General features: G+C 41.2%; 1 protein-coding gene across 1 annotated transcript in view; it reads left to right on the forward strand.

Moving 5' to 3' along the window:
* MORC1 (MORC family CW-type zinc finger 1) overlaps positions 1 to 19,493 on the forward strand; it is a 170,427-nt gene that overhangs the window by 137,224 nt on the left and 13,710 nt on the right. The window contains exons 22-26 of the mRNA XM_034990914.1: positions 1,762 to 1,831; positions 3,950 to 4,016; positions 9,016 to 9,183; positions 16,408 to 16,495; positions 18,068 to 18,121. Of these exons, the coding sequence (XP_034846805.1) occupies positions 1,762 to 1,831; positions 3,950 to 4,016; positions 9,016 to 9,183; positions 16,408 to 16,495; positions 18,068 to 18,121 (447 nt within the window). The remainder of the gene's footprint in view (positions 1 to 1,761; positions 1,832 to 3,949; positions 4,017 to 9,015; positions 9,184 to 16,407; positions 16,496 to 18,067; positions 18,122 to 19,493) is intronic.

Below are 19,493 nucleotides of genomic sequence, written 5' to 3' on the forward strand. Positions count from 1 at the left end.
AAGGCATGTGGATTTCCTGTATGTATCAGCATATTAGAAGAAAACTAAGTTTTATGATATATCAGAGAGAAATAAGATGTACATTGTTAAGGTCATTTTGCAAAATGAACTTTAAAAAATACATGCGTTTTATTTACTTCTGGGGCAGGAATTTATTTACAGTATAAGTACAAAACTATTCTGAAATGAACAAAGCAGCTTAGCATCAGGGTTTTTTTTGAGATTTTTATTTATTTATTTGAGAGAGAGTATGTGTGTGCACAAGAGTGGGGTGAGGGGCAGAGGGAGAAGCAGGCTTCCTGCTGAGCAAGGAGCCTGATGCAGGGCTCGACCCCAGGACCCTGGGACCATGAGCTGAGCCGAAGGCAGATGCTTAACCGACTGAGCCACCCAGGCGCCCCAGAATCAGTTTTATTTCCGCCTACCTAACAAGACTTTCCTTGTTATGGCTTTGAGTGAAACAGGAGCAGCAGTGATTGACAGCTGTCAGGTCTTTTGTTGCTAGGCTACATGTGTGCCCATTTAACCTGCTTCCTGACGGAGCACAGTTTCTAGAATGCCGTGTAAAATATATGCCTGTGTTTCCTGGCAGGGGAGAAAAAGAGAGGTAATCGCCTCTCCCTCCCACGTTTGTTTAGCAGGGCACAGCGGGCTTGAAAGGCGAAGGGTACAGACACAGTGGGCAAGCTCCAGAGAACCCACAGCTCCGCGCCTTCCCCCAGGTCATAGGAGTGGGGAACACAGTTGTATCTCAGCGCATGTTGAAGGGTCTTCGGGTCAGGGAGCTCTTGCCTTACCCCTGCCTTCTCCATTTCTGTTTTTTACTACCTGTTCCTCCACCTTCTCACAGATTTACAAAATACACAAAGGGAACATTCTAGGTCCATTTTCCTGAAGGGTGTGAACTAACTCTCTTTCTCTCTCTCTGATCTAAAGAAATACATTTCCAAAATGTAAGTTGGTTTTGTGTGAGCCTTGCAAGATGGGTCTTCGGGCTTCCCAAAGCTGTGGTAGACATGGCTTCTGGATGGCACATTCCCCCCGCCCCCCAGCTCTTCCAACCCCCACTTCCACCCACCCACCCAGACATCATACACACACACACACACACACTCACTCACTCTCAGGGGCCACCAGCCCTCTTGGCTCCTGCATTCAACACATTAAGGCTCTGTAACCCCTTTTAGGCAGATCTCCTGTGATTTTATCAAAAGATAAGGTGTCCCAGTCTTGTCCCCTGGTTGGCCCAGGTACACTCCCCATCCCTATCCTTTTCTTCCCCATCATGCTGTGGGGCCTCAGGCCCCAGGCCCCAACCTCCCCAAGGTTTTCATTGCGCTGATGTTGAGCTCATGCTCCATGTCTCCTCTGTATCGACCACCGGTGTGATAACCCTCCTCAAAACAGCACAGGTTCCGTGGTTGCTCCTGGTGAATCAAATACCTGGCTCATTTGTTGGAGTCATTGTTACATTCACATAAGATATGGATTTTTAAAAATACCTGTACAAATATTGATAGAAGTACAAAAATCCTGATAAATGGTAAAAGTAAATATGACAATTATGACATAAACTTCCTTGAGATGCACATCAATATTCTTTTCTACAATGCTCACAATTACTTTGTCTCCCTTCATAACGTGCATAAACTCTACTTCTCTCCTCTCTCTCTGATATGGCCACTGATTCTCAGGTCATTTCGCACCCTATAATGTAGCTTATATTTTTGTGCAGCTTTAAGTAAACAGCTTATTTTTCAGGTTTTAGATAAAAGTGACACTGAGGTCTCATTGAAACAAGAAAAAAAGGAAGTTTCTCTTATGAAAAAAGGTAAAAAAAATTCAGTTTACCTATATTAGCTGTGATGTTTGAGTTGTTTTCAATATGACTTACACGGCACATCTGATGTGGGATATAGATCAGAAGTTTGGTAGCAATTTGGATTTTTAAAAGTTAAAATGTGTTGTTCCAGAAGTGGGAGGAGGGCTGGGTGGAGAGTGAGCTGCCAATCCCGTGTGTTTTGGAAGAGCCAAGAGACACTCCCTTCCCAAGGAGAGTCCCCCCAGCTCCGCCACACACGGCCTGACATCTCCAGCAGTAGACTTGGACCACTCTCTGTGTTGAATTCTGTTTCGAAAATTTGCAGTAGATTGATATGAGCTCTTTTATTCAGACTGTATTTTGAAAATTATGATGACGGTTCTCTATCTTCAATTATGTAGTCCTTTTCCTGCTTTTCCTGATTCCCCATAGACCAGTTCACCAACATATCCATTAGTTCCTTTATCCCCATGGGACATCTTTTGTCTCAAGTGAGAGACGAGCTTTTTTTAAACTTAGAGTTGCCATCTTATAATATTCAATCCAAAACCAATTTCTTTGGATAGAGAAGCTGGAAGCAAACTGGACTCAAAATTTTGTTTTCTTAGCGTCCATTCATTATTATGACCAACCCCTTTATTATGTGTTATATTATTATTATCATACCATTCTCTCTTTTATTTTAATATTCTACCATTGGGCCTGAGCAGCAAGCCCATCATTTTCATGGTCCTCCTCTTATTCTGAAATAAGTTCTAAAGTTTTTCTTAGCCTCTTTGACAAGCCTCAGCTCCTTTTGGCTTCATCATTCCCAGTCCTTGTATTGGTCCATGGCATCACTCTGTGCTCACTTTTGGTCATAAGCTCTCCCTTCATACTTTGTTACTCAGGTAACCTAATCAGCCATCCATGCACATCTTTATATTTGAACCCATTAGTGAGGTCCCTAAGAAATCACAGCTTTTTATTTCTCATCTTAATTAGGATAATTTGCAATTTCACAGTCAGTATTTCTTTTGTAAGGCTTTCTTAATCTTAAAGCCAGTCTTTTATAGAAGTTTTAAAGTATTAACATGATTTCAAGTACGTGCCTGTTGGATTTCCAAATCGTAATGGAAAAATTGTTAATACAATTTTGATCCTAAAATTAATATTTAATTTCAAATATTCATCCTGGGTTTGGAAAGAACAAATTGTGAAATGATTTTAAATGACTGTAATTATAGATTAGTTGGCCGTTGGGCTAAAAAAATTTCACTTTGTATGCAAGCCAGTGAGTAAAACTAGTAGCACCTGCAGTATGCTTAGAAAACCTCTGTGTTTTCTCTTTTATATGTACCTAAAGGAGTCAGATCCTCAGCCATTCACCCACCATCTAAAACTTCCTTTGTCGCTGTGCTATTCCACTTGGCCTTTGATGGCCCTCAACTTGTTGGCAAGGGTTTACTTGGTGGAATAAGATATGTGGACAGTTACCACAATGAATTCTAGAGACAGGTGGAAGAATGACACGTTGACTTATTGCGTCTACTGCCTCCAAGACACTCTTAAAACCAATCCAAGGAGTCAGAGCATTTCTACTCTTCTGTGAACTGTAACGGATCACCAACCTCTCTGAACATACAATAATGAGGTTCCCTCAGTGAGAAGGTTGACTAGATGACACCAGGTCTCTTCCTGCTTTAAAGTTCGACTCTCTACTAGAGACATGTTTGGGGTTGGGATCTGTTAGGATGCTTTTGAACTGGAACCTAAAATGGAATAGAATGGGATTCTAGGGGGAAGACAGGAGGTTGTCTGGGCAGAGTCTGGTGAGAGAAGGGAATCTGACGGCCCCAAGCAGTCACCCCATGCACACCAGTCACAGATAATAAGCATCATGAAAAAGAACTTACAAAAAAACAAGTTACAAAGGTTCTTGGATTATTAGATACACCATCTACACTTTATTAAAAGGTTATTATAAGTTGCATAAAGAACATATTGGTGCGTTTTTTACAAGAGGATGTTTGGAATACAAAGCCAAATTATCTATAAGTAGTTAATAAACTGCCGACACTTCTTTCAGTTCACGTTACTGTGTGATCATCAAAATGTGATTGTCTTCATTTTGTCTGTCTTTTGAAGAAAAACAGGAGCCGTGCAGTGATACTCCAGAAATAAAGAGAAGCTCTTCATTACCTAACCGGGAAAGGTGAGTGTACTGCAATTACATAAATTCTAAGTGAGTGCAATTAGACTGTTGCAAAGTAATTATCAATGTTTAAATACAAGAAGAAAGAAAATAATAGCAACAAGCAAAGGCAATTAAGAATGGAACCAAATTTACAAAGGAGACAAGAAAGAATAAATACGGCTAGGTTTCTTACCTTTTTCCCAAACCTTTTTATTTTCTTTTGTGAGGATTTGGAGATAATGAAATGGAACAGGCTTAACTTCCTACTCACAGTGAGCAACTAATTCAAATTACTGTAATGTAGTCAAAGAACTGAAAATGTCATATAGGTATAAGGTGTGAATATGCAATCAGGAACCTGTTTTTTTGTGTGGCTCATTATCTTACTGTTATACATATATGTAATATGATAATTATTGCATGCTAGAATTTTCTTGACATGAGACTTTTGTCACTTTTAACATAAAATCAGCTGAATATTTTGGATGCCCAATAAAACAAAGAATGTTTTCAAGGAAGCAAACCCTTACCCTCACTTAGACAAATTTGTCAAAGGTGCTTTCCAGGCATTTAGACCCAGTGTCTATGAATCCAAATCTTGGGCTCTTTCTGCATAAGAGCACATTGAATTGAGTGTCAGAAAAAACAGGAGTTTGATTTTCTGCACTTGCTGACAGAGGAGTCCCTCTGATACTCAAATCCCCTCACTTCACTGTTCTACTCAGAAGCCTCTCATGGCCCCATCGCTTGCAGGATAAGTTACAAATTCCTTAGCACGGCGCAAGTCCCCTTCACTCCTGGCCCTTCCTGGAGCTCCCACTTTGTTTCCCAGAATTTCTGAGTTGCTTTGGGTCCTGTTTTATCACACTTGCATCTCTGTCCACACTGCTTCCTTTGCCCTCTGCAAGCTGTACACCAGTCTACTACTCTTTCCTTCAAGTTCGAGTTCAAGTGTTCTCTCCTCTGGGACCCTCAACTCTCACAGGCAAACTCAAGGTTTCAGAGAGCCACTGATGCAGTGATTAGAGTGGTCATAACTCCTTCAACTTCAGTAGTTATCTGTTAGGGGCGCTTGGGTGGCTCAGTCATTTAAGCGACTGCCTTCAGCTCAGGTCATGATCCCAGGGTCCTGGGATCGAACCCCACATCAGGCTCTCCACTCAGCAGGGGGTCTGCTTCTCCCTCTCTGGAGATCTGTGATCTCTCCCACTTTCACTCTCTCTCAAATAAATAAAATCTTTAAAAAATTATCTGTTAAATATCAGCTGTATTCTGATCATTGTCAAGTGGAATTGTCCGTCTGAAAGTCTGTCTTCCCATAAGGACGGGGGCCGTATCTTTTCTTCATCATAACTCTAGGTGTCTGAGAGGTCTTCCCATAGTAATCCATCTAAAATAGCCTGTCCCATTCCTGATAAGGCACACTATCAGATCTTAGCATCCTGCATGTTTTTTTTCAGAGTACTTACTACTATTTTAAAGTATCTTATTGACTAATCTGTTTCTTTTAATGTGTTACATTCTAGCTTGCTTATTTTCTATCTTTTTCACTAGGAGCTAATTCCCTCCACAAGAACAAGGCTGTGTTGCCCACCTCTGTGTCATTAGTGTCCAGAATAGCAGCTGATTCAGAGTTAGTATATTTGTTGATTGACTAAATGAGGCAGTTTCCCCCTCATGTGGTTGCTGTGCCACTTTATGGACAGTGCTTTAACCTAGAGTTATTTATTAAAGTTTGAGTTAAAGTTTAAAATTCATCCAAAAACTAAAACACATCGTGTGTGTGTGTGTGTGCGTGTGTGTGTATTATATGTTGCTTTCAGGTTTGTATGAGGTTGTGTGTGTCTTTTTTTTTAAATCATCTTTGAATTGTATATACAACATGAAATGTTAGAACTGTGGTCCAATTAAAACTGTCTTCGTGGGCGCCTGGGTGGCTCAGTTGGTTAAGCGACTGCCTTCGGCTCAGGTCATGATCCTGGAGTCCCTGGATCGAGTCCCGCATCGGGCTCCCTGCTCGGCAGGGAGTCTGCTTCTCCCTCTCCCACTCCCCCTGCTTGTGTTCCCTCTCTCACTGTGTCTTTCTCTGTCAAATAAATAAATAAAATCTTTAAAAAAAAAAAAAAACTGTCTTCGTGGAAGAATCTTATCAAACTCATTAATAGTGGTAGTGAGGATAAAGATGATCATAATAACAATAATAATTAGGTGCTATTTACTGAGCACTTCCTAAGTGTAGGGGTTGGGCTGAATTCTTTGTATGTCTTGTTTAATCCTCAGCACATCTCTGTGAGGTCGGCACTATTATTATTATTATTATTATTATTATTATTATTATTATTATTATTCTTTAGTACAATAGAAATTTATTTTTCTGAAGTAAAATAAGCCTGGAAAGAGCTGGTTTAGGGCTATCAAGTGAGGCACAGTGTCAGGGAGCCAGGGTCATTTCCAGTGCTTTTTTCTTTCTTTTTTTTTATTGTGTTAGGTTAGTCACCATACATTACATCATTAGTTTTTGATGTAGTGTTCCATGATTCATTGTTTGCATGTAACACCCAGTGCTCCATGCAATACATGCCCTCCTTAATACCCATCACCGGGCTAACCCATGTCCCTACCCCCCTTCCCTCTAAAACCCTCAATTTGTTTCTTGGAGTCCATAGTCTTTCATGGTTCGTCTCCCCCTCTGATTCCCTCCCCTTCATTTTTCCCTTCCTTCTCCTAATGACCTCCATGCTATTCCTTATGTTCCACAAATATGTGAAACTATATGATAATTGTCTTTCTCTTTTTGACTTATTTCACTTAGCATAATCTCCTCCAGTTCCATCCATGTTGATGTAAAAGTTGGGTATTCATCTTTTCTGATGGCTGAGTAATATTCCATTGTATATATGGACCACATCTTCTTTATCCATTCATCTGTTGAAGAGCATCTCGGCTCTTTCCACAGTTTGGCTATTGAGGACATTGCTGCTATGAACACTGGGGTGCATGTGGCCCTTCTTTTCACTACCTCTGTATCTTTGGGGTAAATACCCAATAGTGCAATTGCTTGGTCATAGGGTAGCTCTATTTTTAATTTTTTGAGGAACCTCCACACTGTTTTCCAAAGTGGCTGTACCAACTTGCATTCCCACCAACAGTGTAAGAGGGTTCCCCTTTCTCCACAACCTCTCCAACAATTGTTGTTTCTTGCCTTGTCAGTTTTTGTCATTCTAACTGGTGTAAGATGGTATCTCAATGTGGTTTTGATTTGAATTTCCCTGATGGCTAATGATGATGAACATTTTTTCATGTGTCTGTTAGCCATTTGTAGGTCTTCTTTGGAGAGGTGTCTGTTCATGTCTTCTACCCATTTTTTGATTTAATTATTTGTTTTTTGGGTGTTGAGTTTGAGAAGTTCTTTATAGATCTTGGATATCAGCCCTTTATCTGTAGTGTCATTTGCAAATATCCTCTCCCATTCTGTGGGTTGCCTCTTTGTTTTGTTGACTGTTTCCTTTGCTGTGCAGAAGCTTTTTATCTTGATTAAGTCCCAAAAGTTCATTTTCACTTTCGTTTCCCTTTCCTTTGGAGGTCGGCACTATTATTATTTGGCAGGAAGAGAAACAGGTTCAGAGAGGACTCTGTGCTCAGGTGTAGTGCATTTTACCTTTTATCCCCCAGCGCCAGCATGATTTTTCAGCATCCCAAAAAATGATAAAAAAAATTTTTAGAGGACTACTTTAATAAAATTTCAGCATAAAGGAAGTTACAGTTCATAGGCTTCAGATACTGTATAAATATTCTTTTTTTTTTTTAAGATTTTATTTATTTATTTGACAGAGAGAGCGAGAGAGCACAAGCAGGGGGAGCAGTAGAAGGAGAGGGAGAAGCAGGCTTCCCGCTGAGCAAGGAACCCGATGCGGGGCTCGATCCTAGGACCCTGGGATCATGACCTGACCGAAGGCAGACGCTTAACCATCTGAGCCACCCAGGCGCCCCTGTATAAGTATTCTTTAAGAGACAAGCATTAGTTATAATGTTCTTAGCCTTAAATAAAATATCAACTGAAGTTAGGAGAATTAATGCCAAAAAGCTGTTGACAGTAGAAACACATTCTATTTGATATTAACTCTTGTCCAATTTTTAAATGACCCATACAGTATAAACATATAAAACTCTCCAGAGCTGTGGTCTTAACACTTAGCATGAAAGGATTACAAAAACCCCCTCCTTATTTGACAAGCAAATCCCTACGTGATCTGACCCCTACCTGCCTACAGAGTTTTGTCTCCCAAATTGCAAGTCCCCCAGCCCTCCTGAACGTTTTTTGTTCCCACAATATTGAAAGCTTTGGGTCTCCTTAACACACTGCACGATTCTGAGCATCCTCATTGTGTGTTACTCTCCGTGCTGCAGCCAGTTATCCTTTGAAAACATACAGCAGATAACCTTGCTTCCATGCAAGAAACCCTTCGGTGGTCGTGCCTGCTCTGCTTAGAATAAACTCCAGTTCCGGCCCCTGGCCCAGGGTACCGGCCCCCTCCCCACCCCCCACCTTCCCCGCACACTCCACCCCAGCGGCCCTGCTTCATTTCTACCCAGGATCATTACACTTCACCTGGAACACCCTTTTTCCTTCAGATCTTGACTAAATAGTTCTTTCAACTGACTTTGCCCCTTTTTGTTTTATTTCTGTATGTACCTTCCCCCAGGCTAACATAGAACTTTGGTTTAAAAGCCTCTTTCAGCAAATGAGACAAATGGTATGTGACTACCGTTGTTAAGAATACATTACCGCCAATTCTGTTTAATTGTGGCTCCCCCCAAAACCTTGAAACAAGATTTGTCAGGAATAAATAGTAATTTTTCTAGTTGAGAATGGATTTTCTGTAACTCCCTAAATGACAGTTTTTAGCATGACATTTATGGCCTTGCTCTCATTTGTTGTGTATTAACAGTTCATTTGTCGTCTATTAATGTTTCCGAATTCATTGGTACCTAACGATTCCTGCTTTGAAATTATAAGCCTTGGCTTGTTTTTGCACAGCGCGCCGATGGAAGATTTAAGTCCAAGTCCTGGACACAACACCAGCTTCACTGTGAGTGGTTGTTGTCACATTGCTGCTTTACTGAAAGAGTCTTCTCAAAGCACATCTGTCAAGGAAACTGTAAGAAAACTGGCATCTAATTTAAGGTAAAGATATTTGCTAACATATTTCCATGCGTTTTGTTGAACTTTCTAAGCAGTGACGACTCCTGGTCTTTTTTCTTTCCCCCCACCCATGGGGTGATAAAGTTATCAAGAAGATTCCGTAGAATGACTTTATGATTTGTCTCCTAACTATACCACTGCAGATACACCACAGGTTAAATGTCTCTTGAAATAGAACCGCAGTCGCTAACTGCCTGTCCTCAGGCGGTCTGTCACGTGCTCTGGCAGTATGGAGGAATGTTAGTTCTCTCCTGGATGTTATGAAGAATTCTAACTGAATTTCTTCCTCCCGCCCTCCATGCCTTCCTCTTTCGTTTTTTATTTCTTTGGTTTTTGCCTGGCGAGGACCCTCATGACATTTGTAATGGCCTTCTGAAAAGTCTCCTTTTGTAGCTTTAGATACAAAACTTATCAAGGGAAATTGAGTTTTACTTTCTGGTTCAGTGTAGAAGGTTAACATTTGTGGGCAGGGTAAATGAGGGATTTAGATGTTTGGATCTCAGTTCTCAAAGGATGAAGCTAGATGGAATAAAGTCCAGGATTCCGAATTTTTCCAACTAGGGACCAATGATAGGAGGCTTTACAATCAAGCCAAAGAAGTTAGTATACAGAAGAGTGCTCTAAAATAGGTAACAGAGGGAGAGGGAGGGGGCAGGAGCAGGAACACCACGGAATTAGTGGAGCCAGTTGGTTTGGTTAGGGTTCATAGCCTGTGAGTGTCCTGCGTTGTAAAGTAAGAGGCTTTCGGCCAAGGAGAACACACCACATGCCCTGGTTAGAATCGTATTTTCCATGCGGACTGTGACTTTGACTTTCTAATCAGTGAGTGACTGCAAAAACTTCCTGAAGTAGAGAGTTGGCAAAGAATGGAATTAGAGAGTTGGCAAAGAGAAAGGTAACTACAACTTCTACTCAGGCCCAGGCTTTGGTTTTGTGTGTGAAAGGAGACTGCAAACCACTATAGGACTTGAACTCCATTCTGCAGTTGTCCTGGGCTTTATGGAAATTTCTGCAGCAACATCCAGGGCTGTGGGGCTCTGCATACATGGGCATGAAGGTCCCACCTGTCCCTTAAAAACACACTCCCAGCATCTGTCCTGCCCTAGGAGAAAGGAGGAGGTACTCTTGGTTATATGTAGGTGGATCTGCTTGGACTTTGCATCAGGGCACATCTTCACTAATGATACTAGGGATCCAGAGACAAGTTGTTGACCAAGAAATGAAGCTGGAGTGATACATTTCTTAACACTTAAGTTTTGATCACTAAATCTGCCCTGGCACCTGAGTTGGCAAGCCTCCACTAGCCTGGGAATGGGATGGAAGCAGGTCAGACCTCAATGTTGTACAGATGTTATGAAGTTGAAAAAGGCCACTAATCCAGTGATCTGGATGGATAATCAGTCTCATACTGACATGGTCTACGGTATAGTCCCTCAAGAATGGGATTCTCCAGCCAGTTCTGTCAGCATTTGTCCAGAAGTAATATGTAAGCTCCTCAGTTTTGAAGTAGGGTAACCATAGATTTGAATCCTGGTTTGTTCCTTACTGGTTCCAAGATTCAAGCATGTCAATTGAGCACTAAGACCGGGTGGTATGCAATAAATTATATATAGGAATGTGCCCACATGTCCAATGACTGGGAAATTGCTTCTTGATAATAATAGCTATCATTTTTGAGCTGTTATTATATTTTAGGCTCACCCAAATATCATGTATATATTAGCTCCTTACTCCCACAAACTTACGAGGTTGATATTATTCTTTTTTTTTTTAATGGATGAGGAAACTGAGGCTTAGAGAAATTAATACACCCAAAGTCACAATTACACAGCTACTAGGACAGGGCTGGGTTTAAGCCAAGGCTCCCTGATTTGTCGTCTCGTGCTCTGAACCACTCTATACACACACAGATGCAGGTGCATATACATACAGAAACGTATATATGTATGTGTATATATATGTGTGTGTGTATGTATGTATACATTTTATCACACACACACACACACACACACACATACCCTTCGCTGTTCTCTACACTGAGATCTGGAGAGCCTTGTCTGGTTGTGTTGCAGCAGAGTTTGGGTGCGCCACTGTGTATCATCATTTTCCTAATTTTTTCCTTGGCTCATCTTTGTTCTGCATTTAAGTGTATCATTACTATTAATTTTAATGTTACGTGTGATCAAAAAGGGTATAATGTGATTGAGTGTACTAAGACATTAAAGTACATTCACTTCTATAATTAGGCATCACTAGAAAATTAAAATTTCCCAGAAACCATCTCCCTAATGAACATGTAGAATTTTTGGTGCTTGAAATCATCATGCTATTATCAACTGAACACTCTGAAAGCCAAATGTATTAATAAATCAGCTCTTTTTGGTACCGGCTTGCATTTTTTTGTGGTGATTGTTTTACAAAAATATTAAGTGGAAAAAGAATTGTACAGAACATAAAGCTTAACTGGAACACAATGAGCTCCTCATTTATCAATCTTCTCTTTCACCTTTAGCAGCATGCAGTATGTTTTCTCACATTTCACGGATGAAACAGATTTCTTGTCTTCTTTGTTATTCTTACCCCCTGTGCTGCACTATTCTGTATCTGGTCCACGTGTTATTCCTTGTGTTACTAGACTTCACATGTCTCGGGGCACAAGGATTGTGGCTGATTGTGTAGAACGTGGAGGGTTCCATGTGCTTTACACTGACCATCCCTCCCCAGATTTGCCTGGCTTGTCACACAAGAGAGTCGATAGAGCCCTTTCCCTCCACATGGTTCACTGTGGACATGACCTCAGCCTTATCCCTTTCCACACTGCCAAAGTAGAGTCCGGTCACTTCTGTTTATTTCATGTTAATGGAATAAATTAATAAAAATAGTAGTTTTCATTGTTCATTTTCATTACCTGATTATGCTCAGTTTAGTATTTTCTGACTTATGTTACTTTTTGTTTTATGTGTATTAGTTTATTTAGTTTATTTAATCCCCAAATATAGTAACATCTTTGAAAACAGATTGGATTTTCCACACCCTGTCTAGCATATATTAGTAGGTATTCAAAGAATGCCTTTTTTTTTTGTTTTAGTAGCCTCCATGCCCAGTATGGAGCCCAATGCAGGGCTCGAACTCATGACCCTAAGATCAAGACCTGAACTGAGATCAAGAGTCAGATGCTTAACTGACTGAGCCACCTAAGGGCCCCTCAAAGAATACTTTTAATACTTTTAATAAAGATTAATGTAAAATGCAGTGAGTAGTATTGCTGGATATTAAAATATTTTCAGATTATGGGGTATGACTGAGTTGTGTTAAGTCAGAGGTAGATGAGCTAAACTCAGATCCACACTGTTAAATTGTATTAGATGATCCTAATGATAATAATAATATGTATTTATTATGCACTTCTGGTGTACCAGGCACTGTCTTAAGGGCTTTGCATATGTTAACTCACTTAAACCTTTCAACAGCCCGGTAATTAGATTTTTATTATCCCCATTTTATGGATGAGAAAATTGATGTTGGTAGAGTTTGAGTAATCTGCCCAGCATTACATAACTCTTGGGTGGTAGAGCTGGAATTTCAATCCTGACAGTCTCATAGTCCTTGCTTTGAACTGCTAACCCTCGGACACCTTGTTTCAGTTCATTATTGTGTGTGTAAACTTGATAATGAGGCAGACTTCATTTATTTCAACTCCGTAAAAGCCCAAACATGCTTTGTGTTAGCTTAAATTTTAAAAGTATCAAAAATAAGTTTTAAAAAGGAAGTCCCTCGTTACAGGTGGCTGCCAGTTACCAAAGCAAGAGAAAAACCCACAAAAGTGAATACATGAGCAGTTGGGGGTCTGTCAAAAAACGTGATCTGATTCCAGGTTTTAAGAAATTAAGCTATGCCATTTCTGTTCATCCTCATCTTTCTCTTTCACTGGGTTGGAGAAGAGAGTTTCAATCTACCTCAAGTAAGAGGCTTGCTCTTTTTCTTAGCTAAGACCGAGCTTATGAACTTGGTTACTTTTTAAAAAGAGCAGCTGGGTGACCAGGTACTTCTGTGTTTTACTGCTCATGTCTAGAGGGAATGGAACTGTATTAATGCAAGTAGGAGATTTTTCTTAAGAAAAAGCTACTCTGTTGGGAAGGGAATCGGACTGGGGAGTGAAAAGGAAATGACCCTCAGCCACAGCGCTTCCAAGCTTGGCCATCACAGACAGAAACAGCGCTGACTCAGGGTTGTAGCTCACCTGGTTGAACTCTTTAAAAACTTCCAGATTGGACTTGCAGATCTGGGTATGTATTTTATAGGAATTCAGCTGAGATGGGCATCTGAGCAGAGGACCTCCTATAATCCTGGATGCTAGTAACAGCTCTGGAAGATCTTTAGGCTATTTCTTAAAGTCTTGAGAAGAGAGACAGTGTTAAACAAAGACATGTTCCTGATTTTATTATCAAGTCTGAGGGCAGAGCTGTGAGTAGATGCTCCAAGGGAAGAAGGGCTGTTCCTGTGGGACAAGAGTCCTGTTGAGAAGGTGGCACGTGATTGACGAGTCCCCCACAGCACAGTATCCATCTGACTCAGTGGCTACCGGTGAACAGACCCCACTTTATTCCTGCAGTTTGGTGCTGAGCGCCTCCTGGCACACTCCTGGCAGTACCTTTCCTGGATTAGAGGATCACTATGTCCTAAGGGAAACCTGAAGTTTGTGAGTGGAGGGAGGTTTGATACCTCCCAGGAACAAAAGAAGATACCGGCAAGGGATACCAGGGAAGAAAGGGACTCAAGATAATACATGAAGGAATTTTCTAAGAGTTCTTAACTACATTCAGACCTTGCTTCTGCCATTTTTGGTGTCTTACAGTTTCCTAACAGCATCTAACAGTTTTTCTGAATTAATTTTTCAGGAAAAGGAAGAGGTCTATGTGTTTGTGCTTGGAGACCAGAGGAGCTGTATAATTTGTCCTCTGTCTTGTAGGTCTTATGGGACAGAATCCCTGAGGGAAAAGCTAATTAGCAGCAGCTCTGGGGAAGAGAGAGTCAAAGGCAGAAAGCAGAGACCCTGGAGGGAGAGAGACAAAGGAGAGTGCACCTGCTAGGGCCTGTTGCGGGGGGGCGGGGGAGAGGTCCTTAATCATTAGGAAACCAGAGAGGCTCAAAGTAAGAATAAGTCCTCAACCAAAGAGTTTCCATAAAGATGACTTGAAGTTACATATATCAAGCATATAGTAGCACTTAGTACACTTCCAGCACTTTATAAAGAGTGGTTGAATGTGACCAGGGGGCTCACTATTGCCAGAAAACACTTGTCCCCAGCATGTAGTGCAGTGGCTGGGAATGCATGCTTCATGCGCCCCCACCCTCCTGCCCCACAGCTGGCTAACTCCTCCTCCTCCTCCGGGGCTCCCCATGATGGGGAGGGCCCCTCATCTCGGTGCCCATAGCGCTGCATTCCCATTCTCATCCCAGCATTTATCACACTGTCCTAGAAAAGCTTGCTTCCCTGTCTGCATTCCCCATGAGGCTGAATTCCATGAAATAAGAACGTATGGGTTCCTAGCATGGGAGCAGATGCCAGGCTCTGGCAGGGGCCACTGGGTAAAAGCTATGTGGTGGTGGGGTTCAGGGACTATCTGGGGGACTACTGAGCTTGAGTGTATTGAGAAAATACAACATGGCAGAAGCTGTAAAACTTTTATATAAAGTTGTGTTTTATTTTAAAATGGTATCTAGCTTTAGAAATATTAGTATGTTTGTGTGAGAAATTATTTAGATGATAGATGATGTGTGGTATAAATTCTGATGCAGAGATTGCTGAGGTTGAGAATAATTCAGAACTAATCTAGAACCTTTTTCTCCCCTAGCCTCCCCTTCACCCTCTCCCAGTCCCAACCCAGTGCTACCACCACCTGAAATTTGCTTCTCTGGAAGCACCTCCCCAGAAGATGGTTGATATGCTCTAAATCTAAACCCAAAAGCATTTATACCCACCCTGACAAGGACTGTTGCTCAGGAGAGGCTCGAACCGTGTGTTGAGGGAAGGGAGGCTGGATTTAGAGAGAGAAGGGGCTGGTTTGTGTAAAAGACCTCCTTGCTTCTGTCCCACCAAACCAGCCCTAGCGGTGACCACAGGTCACCTTTCCTCGGGACTCAATTTGTAGGTCTCTTCTCCATCCCATCTGATTTCTGCTCATCTCAAATGCCCAGAACTCACTCACCTTCTTACTAACTGGGTAAATAATTCTGAGGAGTGTGAGTGTGTGTGTGTGTGTGTGTTATATTTGACATTGTGTAGTGCTGAGGATTTTTAACGTTTGGATTGAATTTCCTTAAAACTATAAATGAATATTAAAACATAATATCCTTAAAAAACTCGGAACCTGTCAGAACAATGGCCAGTCACTGGAAAGAACAGGGTCCACGTATGATTTCTAAGAGTAGCAGCAGAGCCCCAGATGAAAGGAATTATTCTGGAGAATTGAATTCTTTGGCTTTCTTAGGGGAAAAAAAAAGTCAGGAGACAGTGTCTTTCCTTCAGAAATTTTGCAATGCTAAGTTTTCTGCAAGGAGAACACTCAAGTAGGTGCAGGGCTTTTCTGGGCTGCTTGATTATGGATGGGCATTGTGAGCCCATGCCTGCTTTCTGCCTGCCCGCCTGCTTCCTTCCTTCCTCTCTCTCACTCTCATTTCTTTTCTTTTTTCTCTTCTCTTCTCTTTTCTTCTCTTCTCTTCTTTTTTTTCTTTTCCTTTCCTTTTCTTTCTTTCTCTTTCTCTTTCTTTCTCCCTTCCTTTCCCCTCCTTTCTTTCCACTTTCGTTCTTCCTCTTTCTTCCTTTCTTTTTTAAATAAACTTTTAATTTTAAGATAAGTATTGGTTCACAAGCAGTTGTAAGAAATAATATAGAGAGATGCCCTGTACCCTTTACCTACTTTTCCCCGGTGGTAACGCTATCACAGGATGTTGGCGTGGACACAGTCAAGATACAGAACAGTCGCCTCAACCTGAAGATTCCGCCTGTTGCCTTTTTATAGCCACGCCCACTTCCCTTTCCCCAGTCTATGCTTCTTGGGGAAGACTTTGATGACGGGTTAAAACAGTTTGGTGGGCATGAATGTTCATCTTTGCCAAGATGTTTAACCCCCAGCAGTTCTGACAGATGAGTGCTGCGTCCCTGTTCCCTGTATATGACCATCTCCGGTCTGCTCATATTCCTAGGGAGATTCTTCAGTACTTTTTCCCTCAGTATCAGCTACCATCAGAATTTGGCTACACATCTGTGGAGGAACTTGCAGCAAGTTTTGAGGTAAGCCAGGTTTATTGGAACTTTGAGGGAATGACAGAATAGCCTGACCTTAATCTTCATTGAAGACACATTGTAAAGTGCTACCAGGAGGAGGACCTAGAATGGTTTAAGTGAATGAAGATGGGGATCTTTATACCACATGGATGACTCAGAATGAAAACTGCATTTAAAACCAGTGTGGCCAAGGTTCAGATAAACTTTGGGAAGATCTTACAGACCGAGAACAGAAAGTTGCAGAGATGAAAAGAAACAGGACATGGTCCCTGACTTCCCTCCATGACACCAAAAATAGAGTTTCTATTGCTTAGATACATGTTCCTCAACCACTCGTTATGGGGGGCTGAGGTGAGGATTGGGTGGGTCAGCCATGTCAGGTGCCCAGAGCACTAGTCTTACTAAAATCATTAACACATCACAGGGAAAGATGAAGAAAATTCTATTTACCAAACCTCCTTTCAGGGACAGTGCCATATAGGATTAGAAAGAAAACTCTGTTCAGCTACCTGGGCTCATATGGGTTGTCTGCAGGCCGCTAAGTCACTGCAGCCTGTGGTGAGGCTGAGTGAGCTGTGCAGGCCTGGGGCTGCCAGAAGGTGCTCCCTGGAGCCCAGAAGAACCTTGGGGTACAAGAGGGTGGGAGGATGCTTTCTCTGCCTTCATGCTCAGCATTGCTTGTGGAGAGGATGGATATACATGGAAAGGCTGTTAGTGAAAAGAACACCAAATAATTTGACAGAGGTGACTTATGCTTTAATCTGATCCCGGGGAGAAACCCTTAATTTTCTAACGTATAATTAGGGTTTCTGCTCCCTCACCTTCTACCCTCACCTCCTCCTCCTCCCCCTCCCCATCTCCCTGCCAGGGTTCCAACCCTGTTACTTCCCTGAGACTGTCTTGTGAGGCCACCAGTGACCACTAGGCCGACAAATGCAGTGGTCACTCTTATCCTACCTGGCCTCTGAGAGACTGGCCCAGTTTGACCACTTTTTTCTTCTTGAACCACTTTCTTTGTGTCGCTTCCATGACAACGCACTTCCCATTTTCTTGCTTTTCTTCCTCCCGTCTTTTCTGCTGGCAACTCAATTCCTTCTCTCTCTGGTTTCTAAATGTTGGCACGTCTGAGGGCCCATTCCTGGGCCATTTTCTTCTCTCTGTTAAGTGCTGTTTCTAGGTGACCTAGACAAGTCTGTGACTTGAAATACTATCCCATATGCCTGTAACTCCCCAGTCTTTTTCTGTGGTGTTCCCATTCCAGAGACCCAGACTCCAGCTACCTTCTTGACATCCTCTTGAATAATCTTTGTCATTTACTTTTCCTTCACTTTTTTTTTCTTCTGCAATTGTTTAACCATGTTGTTTATTATGTAAACTGCCTTGATCTTTTTTTTTTGGAATAAGGTGAGGTATACTTTAATTAATTTAATTGGACCCAGGCTTAAAAGACCCCAGTACCAGTGTTGGCCAGTCCTAGGCTTTGATGGTTTTTATACTAGATACTTGCACATTATAACTCCATTGTAGACAGCTCATTTTCTAAAAGCTAATATCCTGTCCTATTATTTACAAAAACAGCCGGAGCAATGCCCAGAGCAGACAAACAAAAAGCTGAGAATGTGCTTCAACCAGGTAAGCTTTTTAATGTTTTTTATAAATGTAGTCATTTATATTCCAAATGATCCCATATTCCGAAGGAGAAATAATATACATTTCCAAATGTTAGGTTTGGAAGGAAATCAAATTTGTATTCTCTTACCGAGACTAAGATTAATGGGTAGCATATCAGATGTCACAAAGCAACATCTTTTTTGAATTTTAAAATGCACATGTTTCCACAGCAAAAAGATTATGAAACACCGGGAGTAGGACTATATTTTGAACAGAATATATGATGTTCGGTGTCTTTAAGAAATAGGTCAAGTCCTTGAGACACTGGACTAAACCAGAAATCATTTGCAGATTAGAGTTTTTAATTATTTTGGACAGTTTGATATCTCCGGGGGGTTTTTTGGTTGGTTTGTTTGTTTTTGTTTTTTAGTATCCTGTCAACAGTTTTTTAAGTTTATGATTTTTCCATTATAAAAGTAGTTATAAAAACAATTAATACTACTAGAAGTACTTATGCTTACAGCCATCTTCTGGAAAACTAAAAATAACATGCAAACCTATAAAGACTAGGAGGTGCGTGGTGACCCCTGGAATTATGGGAAGCAGAAACAGAAAGAAGGGCACCGCCTCATCTCTTTTGTAGGGAATGGAATAGATTTGGATATTCTTGTTTCATAAGTGAAATAGAACTACGAAGTAAGTTCCCAAAGATATATAACCAGACAAACTTGAGATGAAAATTAGAACGTAAACCAGACTCGTTCTTAGAAAGGCTGCATCACAAAGTATTTGAAGTGTAGGATGTGCCTAAATTTCACAGCCTTGTCGATATATTTGCCTTTGATGTTTCTGAATGGGTGCCTACTGGAATGTGATAAACAGATGGAAATGAAGGTTTCCCATCCCTGTTCAACTGAAGAGTGAGTTTATTTCCTGAATAATGTCCATTGAAAAGGAGTCACTGAACATTTTCAACCTTGAAGACGTGCTTGTCCACATTTCCTAACTAGATTACAGGACAAAGTTTTCATTCAATATATTTTTGATCCTATTTCTAGCACTATATTATTTTCATCCATGAATGTAAAGCAGGGATTGATCAAGGCCCACTAGAGGTAGACACTAAACTAAACTTTTATATAAGCCAATACCTCATTAACCCTCAAAACATTGGGAGGTAGATGCCACTATCTTATGTTAGTAATGAGGAATGAGAGAGTCAGCAAGGTAATAGTCAGTGTCATGATACAAGTAAGTAACAGTTTCAGGATTGGAACCCAGATGTGTCCCACTCCATGCTCGTTCTCTGCATCACTGTCTTCCATCTTCCCTTTACCCAGACTGTGCTCCTTCATCCTGTGACAGGGTCTGCGTGTGTAACTTGCCGTACATA

This window comes from Mirounga leonina, unplaced genomic scaffold (assembly GCF_011800145.1).
Source record: "Mirounga leonina isolate KUSES-001 unplaced genomic scaffold, KU_Mleo_1.0 Mir_115, whole genome shotgun sequence".
NCBI classification, from domain to species: domain Eukaryota; kingdom Metazoa; phylum Chordata; class Mammalia; order Carnivora; family Phocidae; genus Mirounga; species Mirounga leonina.